The 21,664-nt window shown below is 35.2% G+C and overlaps 1 protein-coding gene and 2 long non-coding RNA genes across 4 annotated transcripts; 2 read left to right on the top strand and 1 right to left on the bottom strand.

Annotated features, from left to right (window-relative positions):
• Positions 1 to 952: 952 nt before the first annotated feature.
• Positions 953 to 4,094, bottom strand: LOC126380837 (uncharacterized). Its single transcript, XR_007568553.1, has 3 exons — positions 3,874 to 4,094; positions 3,573 to 3,802; positions 953 to 3,358 (listed from the first exon to the last, which is right to left on the bottom strand). It is a non-coding gene; the product is annotated as an uncharacterized LOC126380837 (long non-coding RNA).
• Positions 4,095 to 4,543: 449 nt separating this feature from the next.
• Positions 4,544 to 9,855, top strand: LOC126380836 (uncharacterized). Its single transcript, XM_050030428.1, has 4 exons — positions 4,544 to 4,838; positions 5,097 to 5,187; positions 8,739 to 9,731; positions 9,839 to 9,855. Exons 2-4 carry the CDS (start codon positions 5,097 to 5,099, stop codon positions 9,853 to 9,855), a joined length of 1,101 nt encoding a protein of 366 aa, XP_049886385.1. The 5' UTR covers positions 4,544 to 4,838.
• Positions 9,856 to 19,546: 9,691 nt separating this feature from the next.
• On the top strand, positions 19,547 to 21,376 carry LOC126380838 (uncharacterized). 2 transcript variants are annotated; one of them, XR_007568554.1, is made up of 5 exons: positions 19,547 to 20,171; positions 20,260 to 20,394; positions 20,715 to 20,849; positions 20,937 to 21,063; positions 21,180 to 21,376. It is a non-coding gene; the product is annotated as an uncharacterized LOC126380838 (long non-coding RNA). The 2 variants fall into 2 exon arrangements; XR_007568555.1 differs by lacking the exons at positions 19,547 to 20,171; positions 20,260 to 20,394 and adding an exon at positions 20,506 to 20,613.
• Positions 21,377 to 21,664: the final 288 nt, after the last annotated feature.

Here is a 21,664-nt window from a genome sequence, read left to right as displayed (position 1 = left end):
ATACTATTTACGAAAAGTCAAAACGAAAGATTTCTTGGAAGCTTGTATGGAAATACTATCCTGTGACGTCATCAATAAAAGCGGTCAAACGTCGTACTCATTGTTACTTAATTATATTATCTATAGCTACAAACCCACTGACTGACTGACTCACTGACTCACTGACAGGGTTGTTCTCCCAGAAGGAGCGTCGGGGGGTGAAAATGATGTATGGGGGGTGTGATCAAGATCTTCCGGTGAGTATGGGAAAACTTCCAGATCTTGGAAAACTGCTCCGCATCAGGGAGACACCCTACGGCCTGGCGCAACTATCGCACCTAGAACGATTCTTTTTTCACGATACCTATTTAAATCTTAGTCAAATCCAATCCCCGGTGAAAAAAAAACAAAATGGCGGAAAAACAAGATGGCCGCCATACAAAATTTCGTTTTTCCAGAAAATGTCTCGGAGGTAAAAATGATGTATGGGAGGTGTGATCGGAACGTCAAGCTTAATATGAAACAACTGCTTGATCTTGAAAAACTGCTCCGCATCAGGGAGACACCCTACGGCCTGGCCAAACTATCGCACCTAGAACATTATTTTTTCCACCAGGCCTATTATAATCTTGGTCAAATTTAATTGCAGTTGAAAAAAAATCAAAACGGCGGAAATTCAAGATGGCCGCCATACAATTTTTTCTTTTTTCCTGAAAATGCCTCGGGCGTGAAAATGATGTATAGGAATGTGATCGGATCGTCATGTTGAGTATTTCAATACTGCTCCATCTTGAAAAACTGCTCCGCATCAGGGAGACACCCTACGGCCTGGCCAAACTATCGCACCTAGAACATTATTTTTTCCACCAGGCCTATTATAATCTTGGTCAAATTTAATTGCAGTTGAAAAAAAATCAAAATGGCGGAAATTCAAGATGGCCGCCATACAAATTTTTCTTTTTTCCTGAAAATGCCTCGGGCGTGAAAATTATGTATAGGAATGTGATCGGATCGTCATGTTGAGTATTTCAATACTGCTCCATCTTGAAAAACTGCTCCGCATCAGGGAGACACTCTACGGCCTGGAAAAACTATCACACCTGGAACTATTCTTTTTCCACTAGACCTATTTAAATCTTGGTCAAATTTTATCGCCGGTGAAAAAAAAACAAAATGGCGGAAAAACAAGATGGCCGCTATACAAAATTTTGTTTTTCCAGAAAATGTCTCGGGGGTAAAAATTATGTATAGGGATGTGATCGGATCGTCATGTTGAGTATTTCAATACTGCTCGATCTTGAAAAACTGCTCCGCATCAGGGAGACGGAGACACCCTACGGCCTGGCAAAACTATAATACCTGGAGCAATATTTTTTTCACGAAACCTATTTAAATCTTGGTCAAATTTTATCCCCGGTGAAAAAAAACAAAATGGCCGAAAAACAAGATGGCCGCTATACAAAATTTTGTTTTTCCAGAAAATGTCTCGGGGGTAAAAATTATGTATAGGGATGTGATCGGATCGTCATGTTGAGTATTTCAATACTGCTCGATCTTGAAAAACTGCTCCGCATCAGGGAGACACCCTACGGCCTGGCAAAACTATAATACCTGGAGCAATATTTTTTTCACGAAACCTATTTAAATCTTGGTCAAATTTTATCCCCGGTGAAAAAAAACAAAATGGCCGAAAAACAAGATGGCCGCCATACAAAATTTCCCTTATACAGAAAAAGCCTCGGGGCTAAAAATGATGTATGGGAGGTGTGATCGGAACGTCATGTAGAGTACGGAATTACTTCCCGGTCTTCGAAAACTGCTCCTCGTCACGGAGACACACTACGCCCCGAGACCTATTTAAATCTTGGTCAAATTCTATCGCCGGTGACATGCTTCGCATCAGGGAGACACCCTACGGCCTGGCAAAACTATAAAACCTGGAGCAACTTTTATTTCGCATAACATATTTCTATCGCCGGTGACATGTGTGCTGTCAACTTTTGCTGGGTTTTTTTAATTTCTGACTAAAATTATTGTGAACCTATTCCATAAATTTTAAGCCTGTCGTTTACCCGTCACCTGATAATAAAATGACAGGTATAACTTCAAATAAACTTAGACAGTGTGTACTGGAATCAGCACCAATAACACATCATGTTAAATCTGGACAGCGCCATCTGTATTTTTTTTGAGAACCTAGCCTGGAAAGTCCCTCATTGGTACCTATAGATTCTATAATTATATTTGTCTTGCATTTAGACCAATAAAGACCACCAAAGGATGTTTGATGTGAAAATCTGGTCCCAAGAGGTCAAAAATTAAATTTAACTAACAATTTTGATACCACAAAAAACATTGATTGTGAGATCCTATCAGTTGAAGTGGTGCTAAACGACGTGATTACTATTTTATTTTTCAAAATAATTTTAAAAAGAAACAATTTTATTAAAAACATAATGAAAGATATATTTTTAGAAATAATTTGTTTTATTATATAATTCATACTCATACAAAATATTCCTACATTTAATTAAATAGTTGAAATAAAACAGCAACTTAACCATATACTCTCGGCCTATGTGGTCCAGTGGCTAACATTCCGGAGGTCCCAGGTTCAAGTCCCGGTGGGGACAAAACACAAAAATTTCTTTGTGATCCCTGATTCAGTTAGGACATTGCTGGCTGATCCAACGACATTGGCGGCTCAGCAATAACCCTGGTTGAGGTTGGTCATCCACTTCACAACCTACATGATAGAAGAAGAACAAGTACCTATTTATGATTTTTGAACAGACTTAATATGGTAACATATTAGTAAGTAGGTAGAGAATAAACTTAACAATAACATTAAAATATACACAGGTTTTTATCTATTTAATGATTTAATGATATAAATTATAATAATTATAAAGTGATATAAACTCATAGTTTACCAACATCTATGAACAAAAAAAAACCCCGACAAAACAAAAGTACTCAATTATTATGAAAAAAGGTGAAAAAAACCCTATAAAAAGCAAAAAATAACTTATCCCACATACCTATGCTTGCAAGCAAACTGAGCGTGTAACATTCCTATCACACTTAACAAACATCTCTGATGACCTTGAAGACCTGAACCGATTTCTACCAAACATAGCTAAGAACACTCTCGACTAATATAACTTACAAACAAAAAAAAAACATATTAAAATCGGATCATCCGTTTGGGAGCTACGATGCTACAGATAGACACATATACACAATTTTGCGTCGGGGGTTAATAAATAGAACTATATACATTGCAACAACACACACAGCTTTTATGTTCACTAGATATTAATGCTTTTGAGGTGAGCTCATCCTGCAAACAATGCATACATGGGCATCCATCAGGCATCTGAAAGCAAACATGAATGTTTTTAATAGTATATTGCACAATATGCCCGATTGTATCAATATTATTTAATGTGTAGGAATGGAACTGAAACATTGCCAACAATAAATTAAAATTAGAACAATGTTTTAATCATAATTAAGGATTGCCTTATAACATTTATGATTGAAACACAATATTTTTCATGTACAACATAAAATACTTAATACTTAAATACCTATCTCGGAGATTGTTTTTCTATATAATACCACTCTTCACTTCTTTCCATAAGCCCATGGCCTGTGATTTTATCTTCGTGACTGCTTTCCCAAAGATATTCCACAACTTATACAGACATAATTGTTTCCAACTGTCCGATTGGAACATTCTTCAGGAAACTTGTTATTGTTGCTTACATCTCTTAGTATGAGTATGAGTTAGTATGACAAAGTCGATCAGCATTCACACCTATAAATAAATAACTATATAATAACAGTGTCATATATAATAACAATGTCATTTGATTGTATGTTACTTACATTGCAATTTATCAACGAACATTATCCACAAACTTTTTATCATATCGGCTCTATCCAAAACACACAATGGCTCTGGAAGTTTTTACAGTAGAATGTCGACGCTCTCGCACGGTGAACTTGTAAGCTACAAATTCTAACAAAGTAGCACAGGAAATTATCAAGAGAACTTCTCGGCAACGAGACCACAGAACGAGACCATAAGACCATTTTGTTTAGTTTTTTTTTTGGTTATTTTGTACATAGGACAGGCAAAGGAAACATAACCCATACAGCCAAATACTATACTAGGTACGTTAAATTCGTTAAAAACTATAAACGTATTTTCATATTTTCAAATCGGTAAGCAATGGAATCCACAGGTTACGCAAATGTGTTATTATGTCATAATTATAGCCTCATCTTTTTTTCTTTTTGGAAATTTTTGGCCTGGTTACATAGACCTTTAGGTTTGTGATACGAATTAACTCAAAAGTCCGCATAAATTTTCGAGTTATGAAGCGGCTTCTTGGCATGAAGTGAAAATAGATAGTACCACTTTGTTTATTGAATGTTTATTTATTATTTATATTTATATATTTTTCCGATATGATAACACTTAAGTGAATGTTTTTCGATTACTTCTTCATTTCGTATTAAATATAAATAGATTATTCAATGAAGAAAACAACTTTCCCGCCAAAAAACAATGGAAAAATTAATGAAAATACTCAATATTCACTGCTTTTAATAAATTGTACTGAAGTAACAAAAAGCAATTAGATTTTATATTGCTTATTTATTAATTCCATCGACATCTATGCGACCGAGTGAAGAAAAAAGTACCTCAATATTTTTCGATATTGGCTGTTTGAATCTGCGTTGCCAGAATTTCTTTGTCTCATGGAAAAAAAAGTAAACTCAGTACCCAAACCGTTGGCGCGAAAAAGTGACAAGCGTTTTTTCACTTGTATTTCAAGATTCCAAAGGTAAGTTGATTTTGTTATTGATAATTTAACAATTATTTATAAATATATTTAGGTATATAATCTTTAAAATCGTAAAATAGTTAGCCATATAAACATAATTATTATAATTGTAAGATCTTTAACTATCTGTACTGATTTTCTCTTTTTCACATAATGAAAGTGAAACATTAAAAGGTAAGTACGTACCTACTTAAAGCTATAATTCTTATTTTATTGTCTATTAGATAAACAAATAGTACAGAAGTGGTTTGTTTACAGATGAAGCGTTCAAGCGTCGAAATTCCATTGTGCTCTACAATGCGTCGCCGTCGCGTCGACGACGAGCCTGCTGCAACCTGCATCGGTGCCGGTAAGTATTTAGATTTTAACGAGTTTAATTCCAGTTTACCAAACGATCGATTGATTTTATGATGATAAAAATAGCCGCTTGACATCAGTCATGGAAAAAACTTTACTTAATAACAGGCAATAGGTACCTACTTACTTAAATCAATTGCATTGCCCCTACTTATGCTGTGTGACTAGAATAGGCGATAGTTAATTACAATTAATATTTTTTTAGATTATGTAAGTATGTTGGTAGGTATATGAAATAAGTTAATTAACCTATGATAAATTTAGATGAGATCATAACACTATAGATAATAATAATAAGATTGAATCCTTTTTAAATTATAACAATCCGAGTGTGATTGTGGTTTGACAGCAACCCATGTTGTAGCACAACAGTAACTTCACTCATTAGATGACCTGTAATAAGTAGGTCTGTAAAAAATTACCTATAGTACACACAAAAGTTAACCTATGACCGTAGTATTATTACTTATTCTATGCTATACTAATACCAATCACTCTCTTAATATTCTGTGTGAATAGTTAAACCTTTCTCTAAAATCGTGAAAAAGCCAACTAAATAATTATGTCTGTTTTATGTGTAGCATATTTTATCAAAAATTACAAGTTACTACAGATGGTTAAATACAACTATAACCAATCTTATAATAATATTATAAGATAACTAACTAAAAATTATAGAAATAAGTAGTAACTAGGTAACAAAATTATTATAAAGTTACCTACTTAATTATATAATACAGCTATTTATAATAACAAAATTATATCAAACAAGTTATTAAGTAAGTATATAGATATAGAGATATCGAAGGTTTGAAGTATTTAGTTTATCTGAAAAAAAAAGTTTGAATGCTATAATAACATTTGTCTACAATAAACTTATTTAAATGACTGTTAAAGGGTGTATGTAGGTTTGTCTATATTTTGAATATGGTTAGGGATATGGTTATATATCTTGATGACCATGTGGTGGGGACTGAAGGAAACTAATCTAATTCAACCGACTTCAAAAAAAAGGTTATCAATTTGACCCATATGTATATTGTAATGTGTGTTAAATTTTCCATATACATGCCTGTATGTTTGTCCATGCATTTCGTAAAAACTACAAATCGTATTGCAATGCTTTTTTATTAAGTATCGTCCAACATAGAAAAGAATGTAAGTTTCATCAAAATTGGTTTAGAAATTTCCAACTTATGGTTGAAAAACAGTTAAAAATTAGGAACTTTGTGTTTCGACTATACTAATAGAAGCTTAGAGCTTAAGTAAGTATGGATACTAATGATTTGAGAGTAAATTAAAGAAAATTGGAAAACGGTCAAGGGTGTGTCGGACACTACATACATTAAACAAATTATAAGACATTTTATAATATTTCAGTGTTTTGGTAACGATGGTCACTGGCGTATTAATATTATTAGGGACACTCGAGTTTATACAAATAAAAAGTAATTTCAAAACTTAGATTCTAATGTATTCAACTAAATATTATTTTTTACTTTTATTTGACAGATTTTGAAGTCTGTTTAAATTTTTTAAATTACTTTTTGTGATAAAGTAATAAGCAAAATAAAGTAACAACTTTATAATTATTTTGTTTATTACTTTACAGCTATCTAAAGATATGGAAAATGCCGAATACAATGAGTGTCTAAAAAATACCATACCTCCACAACCCTGATACAGTAAAAATATAATATAGGTAGGCATATATACTATGTTATACTATATTTTATGTGTATATGTACCTAAGGTTCCGTCCACAGAAAATGTTAGTAAAGGAAAAATCTGTGTATGTAAGTATGTATACGTATCATACGTAGATACACGTCTAACGCATAAGTACGAGCGAGACAGACCATTCTAACGTAGTATTATTCTTTATTTGATGCCTATAGCTTAAGTGACGTTCAACTCGATCGTCTTATATCTAGATACTTGAATTTCGGCATCAGAAATTTTCTTTTACTAACCTTTTCTGTGGACGAAACCTTCGGTGCGCGAGTCCAAATCGCACTTGCCTGGTTTTTTTTTAAATTTTTGACAAATATACGTACCTACTTCACCTGTATTAGTCTGAAATAATCTCGCACTATGATGCAACAAGATCAAAAGAAGAACAAAAACTGTGGCATTACGTTTTCCTGTTATTTTATATTAAATTTTCGAAATATTCCGTCAATAGAGTGCTGCATTGCGTACATACATAATATCTCGCCTATTTTCCATTGGGGTAGGCAGAGAACAGACTGTATAATCCTTTATTTAAGTAAAGTGCAGTGTATAAATCGACATGTCTTCTAAATATTTTATAACGAGGGTTTGCGTTGCGTTACATCAATTGAGTTGAATGTTTGTATCCCGGTACGGCCCCTCTCGATGTCATTGGTCTTAAAGTCATTTTATTAGGTACCTGAATAAATATTTATGTTACAATGATGTAATTTTCAATTGCTTAATATTTTATTAAAACTGTCAAAAGGGTACTAATGAGAACGTTGAGGAGTATGAGTGGGATAACTTTGAATGATAAAATAGTGTGTTAAGGGACTGTTGTAAAGAAAATGTAGTGAAGAGAATTGACAAAAGGACGCTAGATAGGTTGGACAAGGCCAAGAATTTATTATACGGATGTAAGGGTAAATCCGAAGTGGATGGCCTAGGTGGTACATACCTCGATTAATTTCAGGATGTTTAAAGAAAAGCCACGGTCAAGAGTACTGGACGGCCCCCCCCCCCCCCCCCCCCGGCGAGCATTCATAAAAGAGTGTACTTTGATAAGAGTAGTAGAAGCGAAGTATGTGTCAGGATCGTCGTAAGTGGAATTGCGTGGCCGATCCCAACGGAAAATCGGCGTAATCTTAAGTATGTGTTTTTTCAGAGAAAGTTGCTTAGCCATTTTCTAATATTGTAAAGTCGGCGCCTCGTATTTTTTTTCACTTCAGCCACAGCTACGATGGCAATGTGTCGACTTAATTCATCGACCTTTGATGTTCAAACCACAATGTGTGCTCTACATGACCGTCGCCGACTCTGAAATGATTATCGGCGGCGGCCTTTGTGCGGCACGAACTGGCGGCACTGTGAGAAAGTGCATAACGAATGCCATTTTAACTACTTATTAAAAAAATCACCTACCTAGGTTTATTGATCCGACTGAAAATTTTTATATGTATGCGTAGTTTTTTTTTATATTAGGTAGTAGGTAACTTAATTCTCATATAATAATTATTGCATTCCCCTATAATAATATCGGTGAATAATAGTTTTATTAAAAAATAGATTGTTGGAGAATGGATAATATTGATAATAGATATTTTAATTTAAGTACCTTATGTAGGGTAAACTGCCTAATTATTAGAACCTTAAATGATTGGTACGGTCTAATCATTTTTCGGCACCGAATATATCAAAATGCAAGGAATATATCAAAATGTTCTTATTTTTTTTTTCTTAATAGTCAGTAGGGGTGTCAATAATAGGGTGTATTAATCTATCTATTAAATTAAATAAATTAATATCTAAAATTTACTGAATCCTTAGGTCTAACACACCAAGGCTCCGATATGTATGAAGGTAATAATTCGCAATGTACGGTTATCTCAGCATGCGCTTCAATTTATTCAGTGTTCCATAATCGCGCATCTTTCACTACTGCCGAAATTGATGAAATTTTAAGAATGGGGGATACACTTTACATGCAGTTAAAATATCTACTTCAGAGGGGTGTCAGTTATTTTATGCCAGATGAATTACCCAATGAGCTTCGCGTCGGGGATAACGTCGCACATATAGTTAGTATGGAGGACAACTGGATCATTTCTAATACGTATCCTACAACTCCCGCGAATAAAGACATAGGTTTATTAACGTTAAAGAATATACTGGACAATAGAGTGTTTTTTAATACTAATGACTATACTGTCGATTCGCAATTCGCTTATAATGTGAACAACTCAAATCACAACGACAGTACCGATAGCATATTGTTTACGGGTCAGGGTTATACTTTTAGTTTTTGGCGCTTTAATGGTGAATATTATTTCTTTAACAGCCATGCAGTTAACAGCAACAACATTAATATAGGAACGGGTAAGCCAGAAGATGGTCCTTACGTAGCACGTTTATTTAAATGTAATTCAACCGAAGCGCTAGCCAAACTTTTGCTCGCGAATGAAGTTTACGACGGATCCGAATACTCATTAACCCGATTAAGAGTATTAAATGACGACCTTATATGGCAAAACGAAGCGCAGGTTAGTTCCGAAACGTCACAATCCATTTTAGTAGATTTAATATCATCACCATTACTGAATGAGAATCAAACTTTAGATTCGATTTTGATGAACTATCAATCAACCCTGGCCCCGCTTAAAACCTCTGTGCAAAATTTTGATATTAGTAAATTGGAAGTTGATTCAAATCCGGTAGATGTATATAACACTACAAGTGATATAAAACTGACAATTTTAAAACCAGTTGTCCTATTAGAAAGAATCAGTAATCAAGACGAAAGCCAATGCGTTAAAAATAAAGGTGGCCGACCCAAAAAACAGAAACGCGGACCGAAACCAAGTAAAGAAAACGCGCATCGCGAAGCTGTCAGGAAATACACAACGAAAAACCCCGCTGTTAATCGCAAGGCAGTTCAACAGTATAGTGAACGCAATCCAGATATTCACCGCGAGGCCGTTCAACGGTACAACGAACGCAATCCAGACATTAACCGCGAGGCCGTTCAACGTTATAACGAGAACAACCCAGACGTTCATCGCGCGGCCGTTCAACGTTATAACGAGAACAACCCAGACGTTCATCGCGCGGCCGTTCAACGTTATAACGAGAACAACCCAGACGTTCATCGCGCGGCCGTTCAACGTTATTACGAGCTCCACCCCGAAATTAACAAAAAAGCAGCACAAAGATATACAGAAAATAGTCGTAACATAGAAACGCCGCTGAGATATTCAAAAAATTTTATAGGTGAAAAACAGGGACACGATCTTAATATTATTAGATTATATAATTTAAAAAATACGTCGCTTCTGTCTGATAAGACATATAGATGTCCAAATTGTAATGCTCCATTGTTCGAAGAAGAGAAAACTCGTCGACAATGGTGTTGTCATTCAGGAGATTATAACGTTCAAAATTTTCTCCCATTAAATGAAGAATTTTATTCAAATTCAGCTTTTTTAAATAGACCACGCGCTTACAATAATATTTTTGCATTTTCGGCATTAGGTGTTTCCCACGGTTACCATCATCCAGAAGGTATATCTTTTCTAAAAATTCAAGGACGTATTTACCACCGTATCTTTGATTTGTCTTACAATGAAAGTCCTAATAATATTAATTTTTACATAAATGACAGTAGCGAAAGAGAGAGTTTAGCTGGCGAATTAAGTTTAGATAAAACGGTAGTTCGAATGATTACAGGTTTCATGCACACAGTTAATCCGTACATAAATTGTTTTAGAAGGTTAAGTTTAGAGGTATCATCAGAAGCTTTCTTGAAGTTCGAAAAAACTACTCGTGCGACTCATGGTAACATCCTCGGAGATCAACCTATTGGTCAAGAAATTGCCGCAATTATTAGTACAGACCGCGAAGAATTTTCTCCACGCTGTATTGTAGTTAAAAAGATAGCAGACGGTAGGCCTCGAACAATAGATATAATGGATTCCTTATACGAGACTTTCCAGTATCCTCTCTTATATCCTCACGGAAATACTGGTTGGCATCCAGATATGAGAGATAATAAGGGCAATAAGCTTAATCAGGTTAAATATGTCCGTTGTTTACTTTTATCCGAATCGCGATTTAGCATATTTGGTCGTTTATCTGAAGAGTGGTTAGTCGATATGTTTTGTAGAGTTTTAGAAGAACGCTTGCGGTTTTTGAAAAATAGCCAAACAAAACAACAAAACAGGCTAAGAGTAGCTCCACTCCAAGAATTAATTAATGACGAGTTTATTTTAGGAGAAGGTGGAGTAGAACCTGGTAAAATTTATTTACCTAGCTCATTCACAGGGGGTCCACGGTACATGAAAAAGAAATACCTGGATGCCATAGCAATGGTAAACAGGTTAGGTCCACCATCATATTTTTTAACTTTAACATGTAACCCCAACTGGCCTGAAATAAAAAATTCAACATTATCATGTCGATCAAAAGACCCACTTACTTGTGCTCGAGTTTTCAACTTAAAACTAGGAGAGTTATTAAAAGATTTAAAATCGGGTAAATGGTTCGGAAAAATTGTTTATATAATGCATGTTATAGAGTTCCAAAAAAGAGGACTACCACACGCGCATATTGCTTTTAGAGTGGAAGGTGGTGGACAGTAGAAAGTCTGGATATTGATAAGTTTGTTCGAGCTACCATACCCGATCCAGCACAAACTTTATTATACAAAGTTGTCATGGATCACATGATACACGGTCCATGCGGCCCTCCTTACCGAACTAATTTGCCGTGTTGGAATAGTGAGAAAAAAAACTGTTTAAACTATTTTCCAAAAAAAGAAACTCCAGTCACCTTCAGTGACGATAGAGGTTTTATACATTTACGTCGCAATAGTAAAAATCAGGCGATTATTAAATATCGCGGCAGAGACGTAATAGTTAATGATTTGTGGGTCGTTCCTTATAATCCTGCTCTTCTCCTAAAATATGATGCTCACATAAATTTAGAAGTGTCCACACAGCGTGCTATAATTAAGTATTTATTTAAATATATGACAAAAGGACCTGATGAAGCCAGTATTGCCGTTGTTGATGAAGAACATCGTGAGGATGAAATCGAACAATATGTCACTAAGCGATATATTAGTTCTAGCGAAGCAGCGTGGCGTGTTCTCGAATTTGATATTGTAGCTAGGAACCCTACGGTAAAAATGTTAACAGTACATTTGCCCGATCAAAATTCGGTATTTTTTAAGCCTGGCCACGCGAACGAGGCAGTTAATAATGCAGGTTCAGATCTTTTAGACTATTTCAGTAGGCCTTTAACTGAGGAGTTTGATCGGGTATCCTACTTAGACTTTTTTGAAAATTATAACATTCATGCGAAAGATCCATGTTTAAAGACAGTTCAGGCGGTGCAAATGCAAAACGGCAAATTTCTTACGCGGAGAATGCGGGGTGAGCTCGTCGCGCGTCTATTTTGGGTCGCGCCGAACAGAGGTGAACAGTTCTTTTTAAGACTTCTTTTAAGTGTTTACCCTTGTCGTCGTTTCGCGGATTTACTTCAAATTGGAGGTCCAAATTGCACAACTTTTCAAGAAGCTGCCAAATTCGTAGGACTTGCGGACGACGCAGTCGAATATGAACGGGCTATGGAAGAAGCTTCCACTTTTTTAACCGGACCACGACTTCGTAGCTTTTTTGTAACGCTGGCTGTTAATGGTGCCTCAGTGGCGTCACTGTGGAACACGTATAAACGTCAATTGGCCGAAGATTTCCTTTACAGGGTGCCAGATGACGAAGAAAACGCGTTTAACATGTGCCTCATTCAAATAGATAGAATGCTACGCAGACACGGAACTTCGTTAATAGAACAAGGTTTGCCGGAAGTAGTTTACAGGTCAACTGAGTTGGATAGGGAACGCACTGAATATGATTTAGATAGTTTGAAATCATACGTAGAAGAGTGGTTGCCACAGTTATCTCCCGATCAACGTGCCGTATTCGATTACGTGGAAAAGCTTTGCGTTGATAGTGTTTACCGAGAATCCAACAACTGTGCGATTTTTATCGATGGCCCCGCCGGCACCGGAAAAACGCTTTTATTGAAGGTCATAACTGCATATATCCGCGGTAACCTTAAAGGTATAGTTTTAACCTGTGCATCGTCTGCAATTGCTGCTCAAAATTACACAAACGGAATGACGGCTCATTCCTTGTTTAGATTTCCTTTACATCTATTAGATGTTAGCGGATACTGGAACATCTCAAATGGTACTCAAAGAGCTGAATTGATTTACAATTCTAATCTCATTGTGTATGATGAAGCGCCGATGGCTCATAAATACCTTATAAATTTATTAAATAGATCATTGCAGGATTTGATGAGGTCAGACAAAATTTTTGGTTCTAAAATAATTATTTTTGCAGGAGATTTTCGTCAAATTCCTCCTGTAGTCCCAGAAGCACGAACGAATTTTGATATATTAAACGCGTCACTAAAAACTTCTCCTATTTGGAAACAGTTGAAAAAATTTAGTTTGGTAACTTCACAGAGATGTAAGGATGACGCACAGTATGCAGAATTTCTTTTAAAACTGGGTTCAAATTCATTACCTACTCATAGGTTAGAAACAAATAATAATGATTTGCAATTAGTCCAACTTGAATCCATTGATTATGTTACTGAATTAGAAGATTTAATTGATTTTGTATTTCCAGAAGTTACCCTTACTGAGCCAGGCGTATGCTCCTTCAGAGCGATTCTATGCACCCGTAACGATGCAGTTAGAGAAATTAATGCCGTTATTTTAGACAAACTACCAGGAGAAGTATTACATTTTTATGCCATAGACAAAGTTTTAAGCGACAACGCTGATCAAGTATATTTTAGTCCTGAATTTTTACATACACTTCGACCACAAGGTGTTCCAGATTTCGACTTACAATTAAAATTAGAATGTGTTTGTGTAATCACGCGTAATCTTAGTTTCGCGGACGGCTTAGTAAATGGCACCAAAGTAATAGTCGTTGAAACATCTCCATATATTATTAAAGTTCGGAAACAAGGTGAACTAGGAGATTATTTGATCCCTCGAATTCTTTTTAAAGCGCCTATAGAACATAACAGCCCTTACGAGATGTGTCGCCGTCAATTCCCATTGCAGGTGTGTTATGCAATGACCATTCACAAGAGCCAGGGTCAAACGATTAGTCGCGTTGGGGTCGATCTTAGATCTGACATGTTTAGTCACGGTCAACTGTATGTAGCTTTAGGTCGCGTTCGCGAAAGACGTGACATAAAAGTACTACTACCCAGGCACCGAATCGTAAATGACCAACCTTTCTCGAATAACGTTATCATATCAGAACTTTTAAGTTTAACGTAACTTTATTAGGATGGCACTTCTTGAAAAGACTGAACAGTTCATCTCTGTTATTAAGCTTATTGGGTTTTTTTAGATCGGTTAAATCATGTGCTGAAATTATCGTATATTGCGAATTATTTATTATTATTTATATTCATTCTATCTTGTTTTTTCTTCTTTTCGTATAATTTAACGATAAAACTGACTTTAACAAGCTTGCACTCGATTTGATGATGGTTACATTGAATTTCAAAGCTAGGTTTACCATTTTATTAGTCACAATCACTGAATTAAAATGTGTGTTAATCAATTGGCAATGTGTGCATGCCCTTCCCAGCCGTTAACGCTGTGGAGGCTCATCTTTAGGGGACGAGAGAACGGGCGTGAAGTGAACTGGCAGGATGAACACTTGGCTGCGGGTGCGACCGGTGCATGGGAGTGAAGTAGAGCTGGCTGGAAGATGGAGGCAGGTATCACTCGATTGCTTTAGCTGAGTTCCACTCAGATCAAGTAAGCTGTCATATGGATGAATGTCGCAGGTTGGAATGATCCGGAGTAGAACTGTCGGTGTCGTTCCCATCGTCGTAGGCATTTTCGGTGGATTTTGTAGGTCGATCAACAATGGTTGCGTGAGTTTTAGCTGTCAAGCTGCTATGCCGTGCTAGCCGATTCTTGCGATCTGGGATACAAGGGATGGACGTATCCTGTGGAATGATCGTGTCAGCGAAGGTTTGAATGTCGCTTAGGACTGGAAAGGAGGGAGTACGGAAACTGTAATCAGTATTCAGGATCTCGCTGTACATGGGCAATGTTTAGTTTAGGTGTATTAAAGTGGTAATTGTTCGAAGTTATTTGAAAAGAATTCTGTTTCAGTGTTTAAGCGCTAAAACTGTTTGTTTTTTGTAAGCAAACGTATGATTTATTGATCTTCATTTTTTACTTTATAACGCTAACGCTATACAAATGATTTTGTTACCAAATTTAAGTGCGTATATAAACAATAAATTAATACTAAAATATTTCGATGAAGACACCAATGATGTTTATTGATACATTTTTCTCCTAAGTGCTACTTTCTCAACTTAAAGCAATAAGTTATGCAGTAATTATACTTCTACGAGTATATTTAAACAAATCATCATTCAAAAGCATTTTACCCAATACTTAACTTACATTAAGTAAAATTTATCTTTGTCATTTTAGTCACTTATTTTTTTATCATTCACTAAGCAGTAAGCAAAATATATTTACTAAAATAATAAAAAAAAATACGATATTCATGGTAAGTTGGATTAGCTATTTTATAACACAAACGACTTGATATTTTCATTCATTAATTCAGGAAAATAAATGTACAATGAAAAATAAGTTTTTATAACCGATTAAATTTGTGTAATGTGTAGTTTTACTCATCAATATAGTAAAAAAATATAATTTGCATTCAAATTGTACTAAAGAATATTTTATACTAGCGTATTTTAGTAACTTAAGTTAGAATTAAGTAAACAAACAAAAAAAATATAAATATAAGGAACATATAAGGAAAAAAAAGGAAGGCCTTAAAATAATAAATATAAGGAAGAAAGAAAACTCCGGATCCGGATCTGTTTACTCATCATCAAGGAAACTTTAAGAAATAACATTACTTCAAATGTCTGCTCGAAGAAAGATTCAGAAACTTAAACAATTGCCAAGCTGGAAATCGATTAATGAGTACACATAAACGCTACATAGTAAAACTCGCGTGTCCTGTGATGGATACAGTATATTATTATACATTAGCATTCAATGGTGTATGAATCGTCATCGTCACTGTGTCAGCAAAGACGCATCATCAATTGCACAGATTTGTGGCTACAAATATATAAATGAAAAGTGTTATTTAGAACATTATTTATTGTGTTGTGCAATAAAATAGGTCAGTAATTACCTGTATCCGGCAGTGCGAACAATTTCATTCATAAACATGGGTAAATATGACGACTGTCAGATGGGCTAAGCATGAAAAAAAGTCCTTAAACAAAATCCCATTGTTTTGCTATTGTGTTTGAAAATCTACGCCACAGGAGGATATTAAGTACGACCATGCTTTACCTTTAATGGCGTATGTAAAAAAAATAAGCCTATAATCAACAATGAATGTTCTATACCATCCTAAGCAAATTCAAAAACAAATTTGATCATGTTAATTTCTGGCCTCCCACAAGCGGGTCTCACCAGTATTGACAGAAGAATGATCACTCATCGATACAAAACATACATAAAGTAATTAATACATGTATACAGGCTAAATAAAGTGAACTTGCTAGAAAATACCTACTATATGGAAAAACAATAATTGGAGAAGAAACCACTACCTAACAACGTGAAACTTTGATATTCAAAATTTTCAAATCATATATGGCTAAAGCAAAAAAAATACTTAAGAATTGAAATGTAAAAGAAAACACCTTTAGTTACAAAAATAGAAAGCGAGTCATATTTTATATTTTCTGGTAAAATTGTTTAGTTTTAAATGTTACCAAATACACCAAATGTTATTAGAAATGAAAGTAACTGCAAATAGTTTAATTCATATGTGTACAGTCAGTCATAACCAACATAATACCTACGTAATATTTTAAGATAATCGTTTGTTTTTCTACATTCGTTGTCTACATTCTACAAGTCTACATTCGGTATTTACTATTATGAAGCAAATAACAAATAACTATGCTTGTTATTAATTTGCATATACCTACAGAAAATCCAACTTACCATGAATATAAAATAATATAGTAAGTGCAGAACAAAAACTTAGGGTTTTACATGGTTTTATGTTTTCCAGTGGATCTGGTTAGAGCTATGTCACGCTAAATTGTGTTCTTTGCTTTCTTCTTACAATACTTTTCAACAGAACACTGTTTCGCATGAGACGGTTCCTCAAAAAACATAATATCGTGTATGAGCTAAACTAAAACTTAGGGTTTTACATGGTTTTATGTTTTCCAGTGTATCTGGTTAGAGCTATGTCACGCTAAATTGTGTTCTTTGCATTTCTTCTTACAATACTTTTCAATAGAACACTGTTTCGCATGAGACGGTTCCTCAAAAAACATAATATCGTGTATAAGCTAAACTAAAACTTAGGTTTTATATGGTTTTATGTTTTCCAGTGGATCTGGTTAGAGCCATGTCACGCTAAATGGTGTTTATTGCATTTCTTCGTACAATACTTTTCAATAGATCACTGTTTCGCATGAGACGGTTCCTCAAAAAACATAATATCGTGTATGAGCTAAACAAAAACTTAGGGATTACATGGTTTTATGTTTTCCAGTTGAACTGGTTAGAGCCATGTCACGCTAAATAGAATTCTTGTCATTTCTTCTTACAATACTTTTCAATAAAACACTGTTTCGCATGAGACGGTTCCTCAAAAAACATAATATCGTGTATGAGCTAAACAAAAACTTAGGGTTTTACATGGTTTTATGTTTTCCAGTGGATCTGGTTAGAGCTATGTCACGCTAAATGGTGTTTTTTGCATTTCTTCTTACAATACTTTTCAATAGAACACTGTTTCGCATGAGACGGTTCCTCAAAAAACATAATATCGTGTATGAGCTAAACTAAGACTTAGGTTTTATATGGTTTTATGTTTTCCAGTGGATCTGGTTAGAGCCATGTCACGCTAAATTGTGTTCTTTGCATTTCTTCTTACATTACTTTTCAATAGAAAACTGTTTCGCATGACACGGTTCCTCAAAAAACAATATCGTGTATGAGCTAAACAAAAACTTAGGTTTTATAAGGTATTATTATGTTTTCCAGTGGATCTGGTTAGAGCTATGTCACGCTAAATGGTGTTTTTTGCATTTCTTCTTACAATACTTTTCAATAGAACACTGTTTCGCATGAGACGGTTCCTCAAAAAACATAATATCGTGTATGAGCTAAACAAAAACTTAGGGTTTTATATGGTTTTATGTTTTCCAGTGGATCTGGTTAGAGCTATGTCACGCTAAATGGTGTTTTTTGCATTTCTTCTTACAATACTTTTCAATAGAACACTGTTTCGCATGAGACGGTTCCTCAAAAAACATAATATCGTGTATGAGCTAAACAAAAACTTAGGGTTTTACATGGTTTTATGTTTTCCAGTGGATCTGGTTAGAGCTATGTCACGCTAAATGGTGTTTTCTGTATTTCTTCTTGCAATAATTTTCAATAGAACACTGTTTCGCATGAGACGGTTCCTCAAAAAACATAATATCGTGTATGAGCTAAACTAAAACTTAGGTTTTATATGGTTTTATGTTTTCCAGTGGATCTGGTTAGAGCTATGTCACGCTAAATTGTGTTCTTTGCATTTCTCCTTACAATACTTTTTAATAGAACACTGTTTCGCATGACACGGTTCCTCAAAAAACATAATATCGTGTATGAGCTAAACAAAAACTTAGGTTTTATATGGTTTTATGTTTTCCAGTGGATCTGGTTAGAGCCATGTCACGCTAAATAGCATTCTTGTCATTTCTTCTTTCCATCCTTTATATTATATTAAATAATATTTCATACGGTATTATTTCGTTCTTTAATTTAATGTGTTTTTAGTGCTTCTGAATGTGATTTTGTTTTAAATACTTAGCTTATTAGCATTCATCAGTATCCAAGAATTCATCATATTACTGCTAATCAATAAACAAACAACGGTTTTAGCGTTTAAATACCGAAAAAACAACCTGCCTGTTCATTTATTACTTGTTTTATTAAACAGGAATTTGCATATCGATCGTTTTCAATTAACTTCGAACAGTTACAACTACACGTAAACTGAGCATGTAGTCTATCTACAGCAAGATCGTGACCGCTGACTGCAGCTCTCCTTCTCCCTCCATTTCACTCCCAATCGACATTTTCACCTTTGCTGATATGATTACTCCACAGGATACCTCCATCCCCTGCATACCTGGTCGCTAGATTCGGCTGGCACGTCATATCGGTTTGACAGCCAACTCACGTAACTATTGTTGATCGATCCACAGTCCACTGAAGTGCCTACGATGAAGGGAACAACATGGACAGTTCTACTCCGAATTACTCCAACCCATGCGATGTTCATCCATGCGACAACCCACCTGATCTGAGTGGAACTTAACTGAAGCAAGAGAGTGATGCCTAATTCCATCTGCCAACTAGCTCCACTTCTCTCCCGTGCACCAGTCGCACCCACACCGACGTGTTCATCTTGCCAGTTTTCCTCACACCCGTCCACTTGTCTCTTGAAGATTGGCGTCCACAACACCAACGGTTGGTTAGGTCATGCAAGCATTGTTACAATTGATAAAAACACATATTTTCATTTAGTGAATGTGATAACCTGTACTAATAATTTGGTCAACTTACCGATGATAACTCAATGTAAGTATTAACAAACTCGGTACGTGTTTGTTATTGTCAATAATATCTTTAAATTGTACAACTCGCTTATGTTTGACAATTACTGAGTAATTGCTTTGCTTATTGCATGCTAATTGCTGAAAATTGCTTTTTATTTTAAATTCCTTAGTTAAAAATTGCTTTTTCTTTCACATTTCTCTGCTTATTGAATGACTATTGCTAACTCATTAGATAGAACCTACTTCTCATATAAGTAGGTGGATGCGGCCTCGATTAGCGGGGGAACCACATGAAAAAAAGCGAGCTACTGGGTGTACCTCCTGGGTAGTTTGGAAATCACCTAAAATATATATGTATATATTTATAAATAAAAGTTAATATATATAAATTAACATTATTATTTTTTAACAGGAAATGCACAATGCTAAAAACTGCGTAGGAGATTTTAATACAATAGTACTACCAAGCCTGATGTTGGCCGCTATTTCAATGAATGCAGCAATGTGACAGCTAGCAATCAAAAGTAACAAGATATCGAGGTACGTTAAATGACGATCACGACCACATTGGCAAAAACGTATCGCTATAGACTAAGGAAAAAAAAATTAATATATATTTTATTTACAGGAAATGCAGATGGCAATAAACTGTGTAGGAGTTCATGATTGCAATAGAATAAAATCGACCAAGCCTGAAGTCAGCAGCCCCTTCAATGAATGCAGCAGTGTGACAGCCAGCAATCAAAAGTTACAAGATATCGAGGTACGTTTCATGACGACCACGACTATTTTGGCAAAAACGTATCGCTATCGACTAAGGAAAATAAATTATATATTTTATTTACAGGAAATGCAGAAGGCAAAAAACTGCCTAGGAGATCATTAATACAAAAGTATTATATAAACCAAACCTGATGTTGCCAGCTCCTTCAATGAATGCAGCAGTGTGACAGCCAACAATCAAAAGTAACAAGATATCGAGGTACGTTACATGACGACCACAACTATTTTGGCAAAAACGTATTGCTATCGACTAAGGAAAATAAATTACATATAATATTTAATTATATGTTTTATTTACAGGAAATGCAGAAGGCAAAAAACTGCGTAGGAGATCATTAATACAATAGTATTATATAAACCAAGCCTGATGTTGGCCGCTCATTCAAAGAATGCAGCAGTGTGACAGCCAGCAATCAAAAGTAACAAGATGTCGAGGTACGTTACATGACGATCACGACCACTTTGGCATAAACGTATCGCTATAGACTAAGGAAAAAAATGTAATATATATTTTATTCACAGGAAATGCAGAGTGTAATAAACTGTGTAGGAGATTATGATTGCAATAGAATAAAATCGACCAAGCCTGAAGTCCTTCAATGCACGCAGCAGTGTGACAGCCAGCAATCAAAAGTTACAAGATATCGAGGTACGTTACATGACGACCACGACCACTTTGGCAAAAACGTATCGCTATCGACTAAGAAAAGGATATTATATCTATACGTTATTATAAATAAATTAATATTATTTTATTTTTAACAGGAAATACAGAAGGCAAAGAAGCAGATGTCATCAAAGAAGATCTTTGTTCCTGCAATGTTTCCGCAGACGATACATCCAACAGAGCGAAGTGGAAGGAAAAGACTCGGAATAAAGACCCCACCACCATATGGGAACAATGCAAGGGAGAGAGAGAGAATATAATGTTATATTTTTATTTTTTGATAACATAAAATAAACCAACAATATCCTACACATTTTTTTTATTTCTTTTTGTGTCTGTCTTAATAGTTATTACAAATCTGTGATGCGAAACAAACTATACGAAAACGTCAATCCACGTACAACGCCCGCGAAGCTGCTTTAGCAGCGAGCGCACTTAGTACCATCTAGTTATTATATTATATAGCTACAAACCCACTGACTGACTGACTGACTGACATAGTTGTTCTCCCAGAAGGAGCGTCGGGGGGTGAAAATGATGTATGGGGGGTGTGATCGGGACCTCCCGGTGAGTATGGGAAAAC

Source organism: Pectinophora gossypiella, unplaced genomic scaffold (genome assembly GCF_024362695.1).
Source record: "Pectinophora gossypiella unplaced genomic scaffold, ilPecGoss1.1 Pgos_121, whole genome shotgun sequence".
NCBI lineage: Eukaryota > Metazoa > Arthropoda > Insecta > Lepidoptera > Gelechiidae > Pectinophora > Pectinophora gossypiella.
This window is presented reverse-complemented; position numbering and strand designations above follow the sequence as displayed.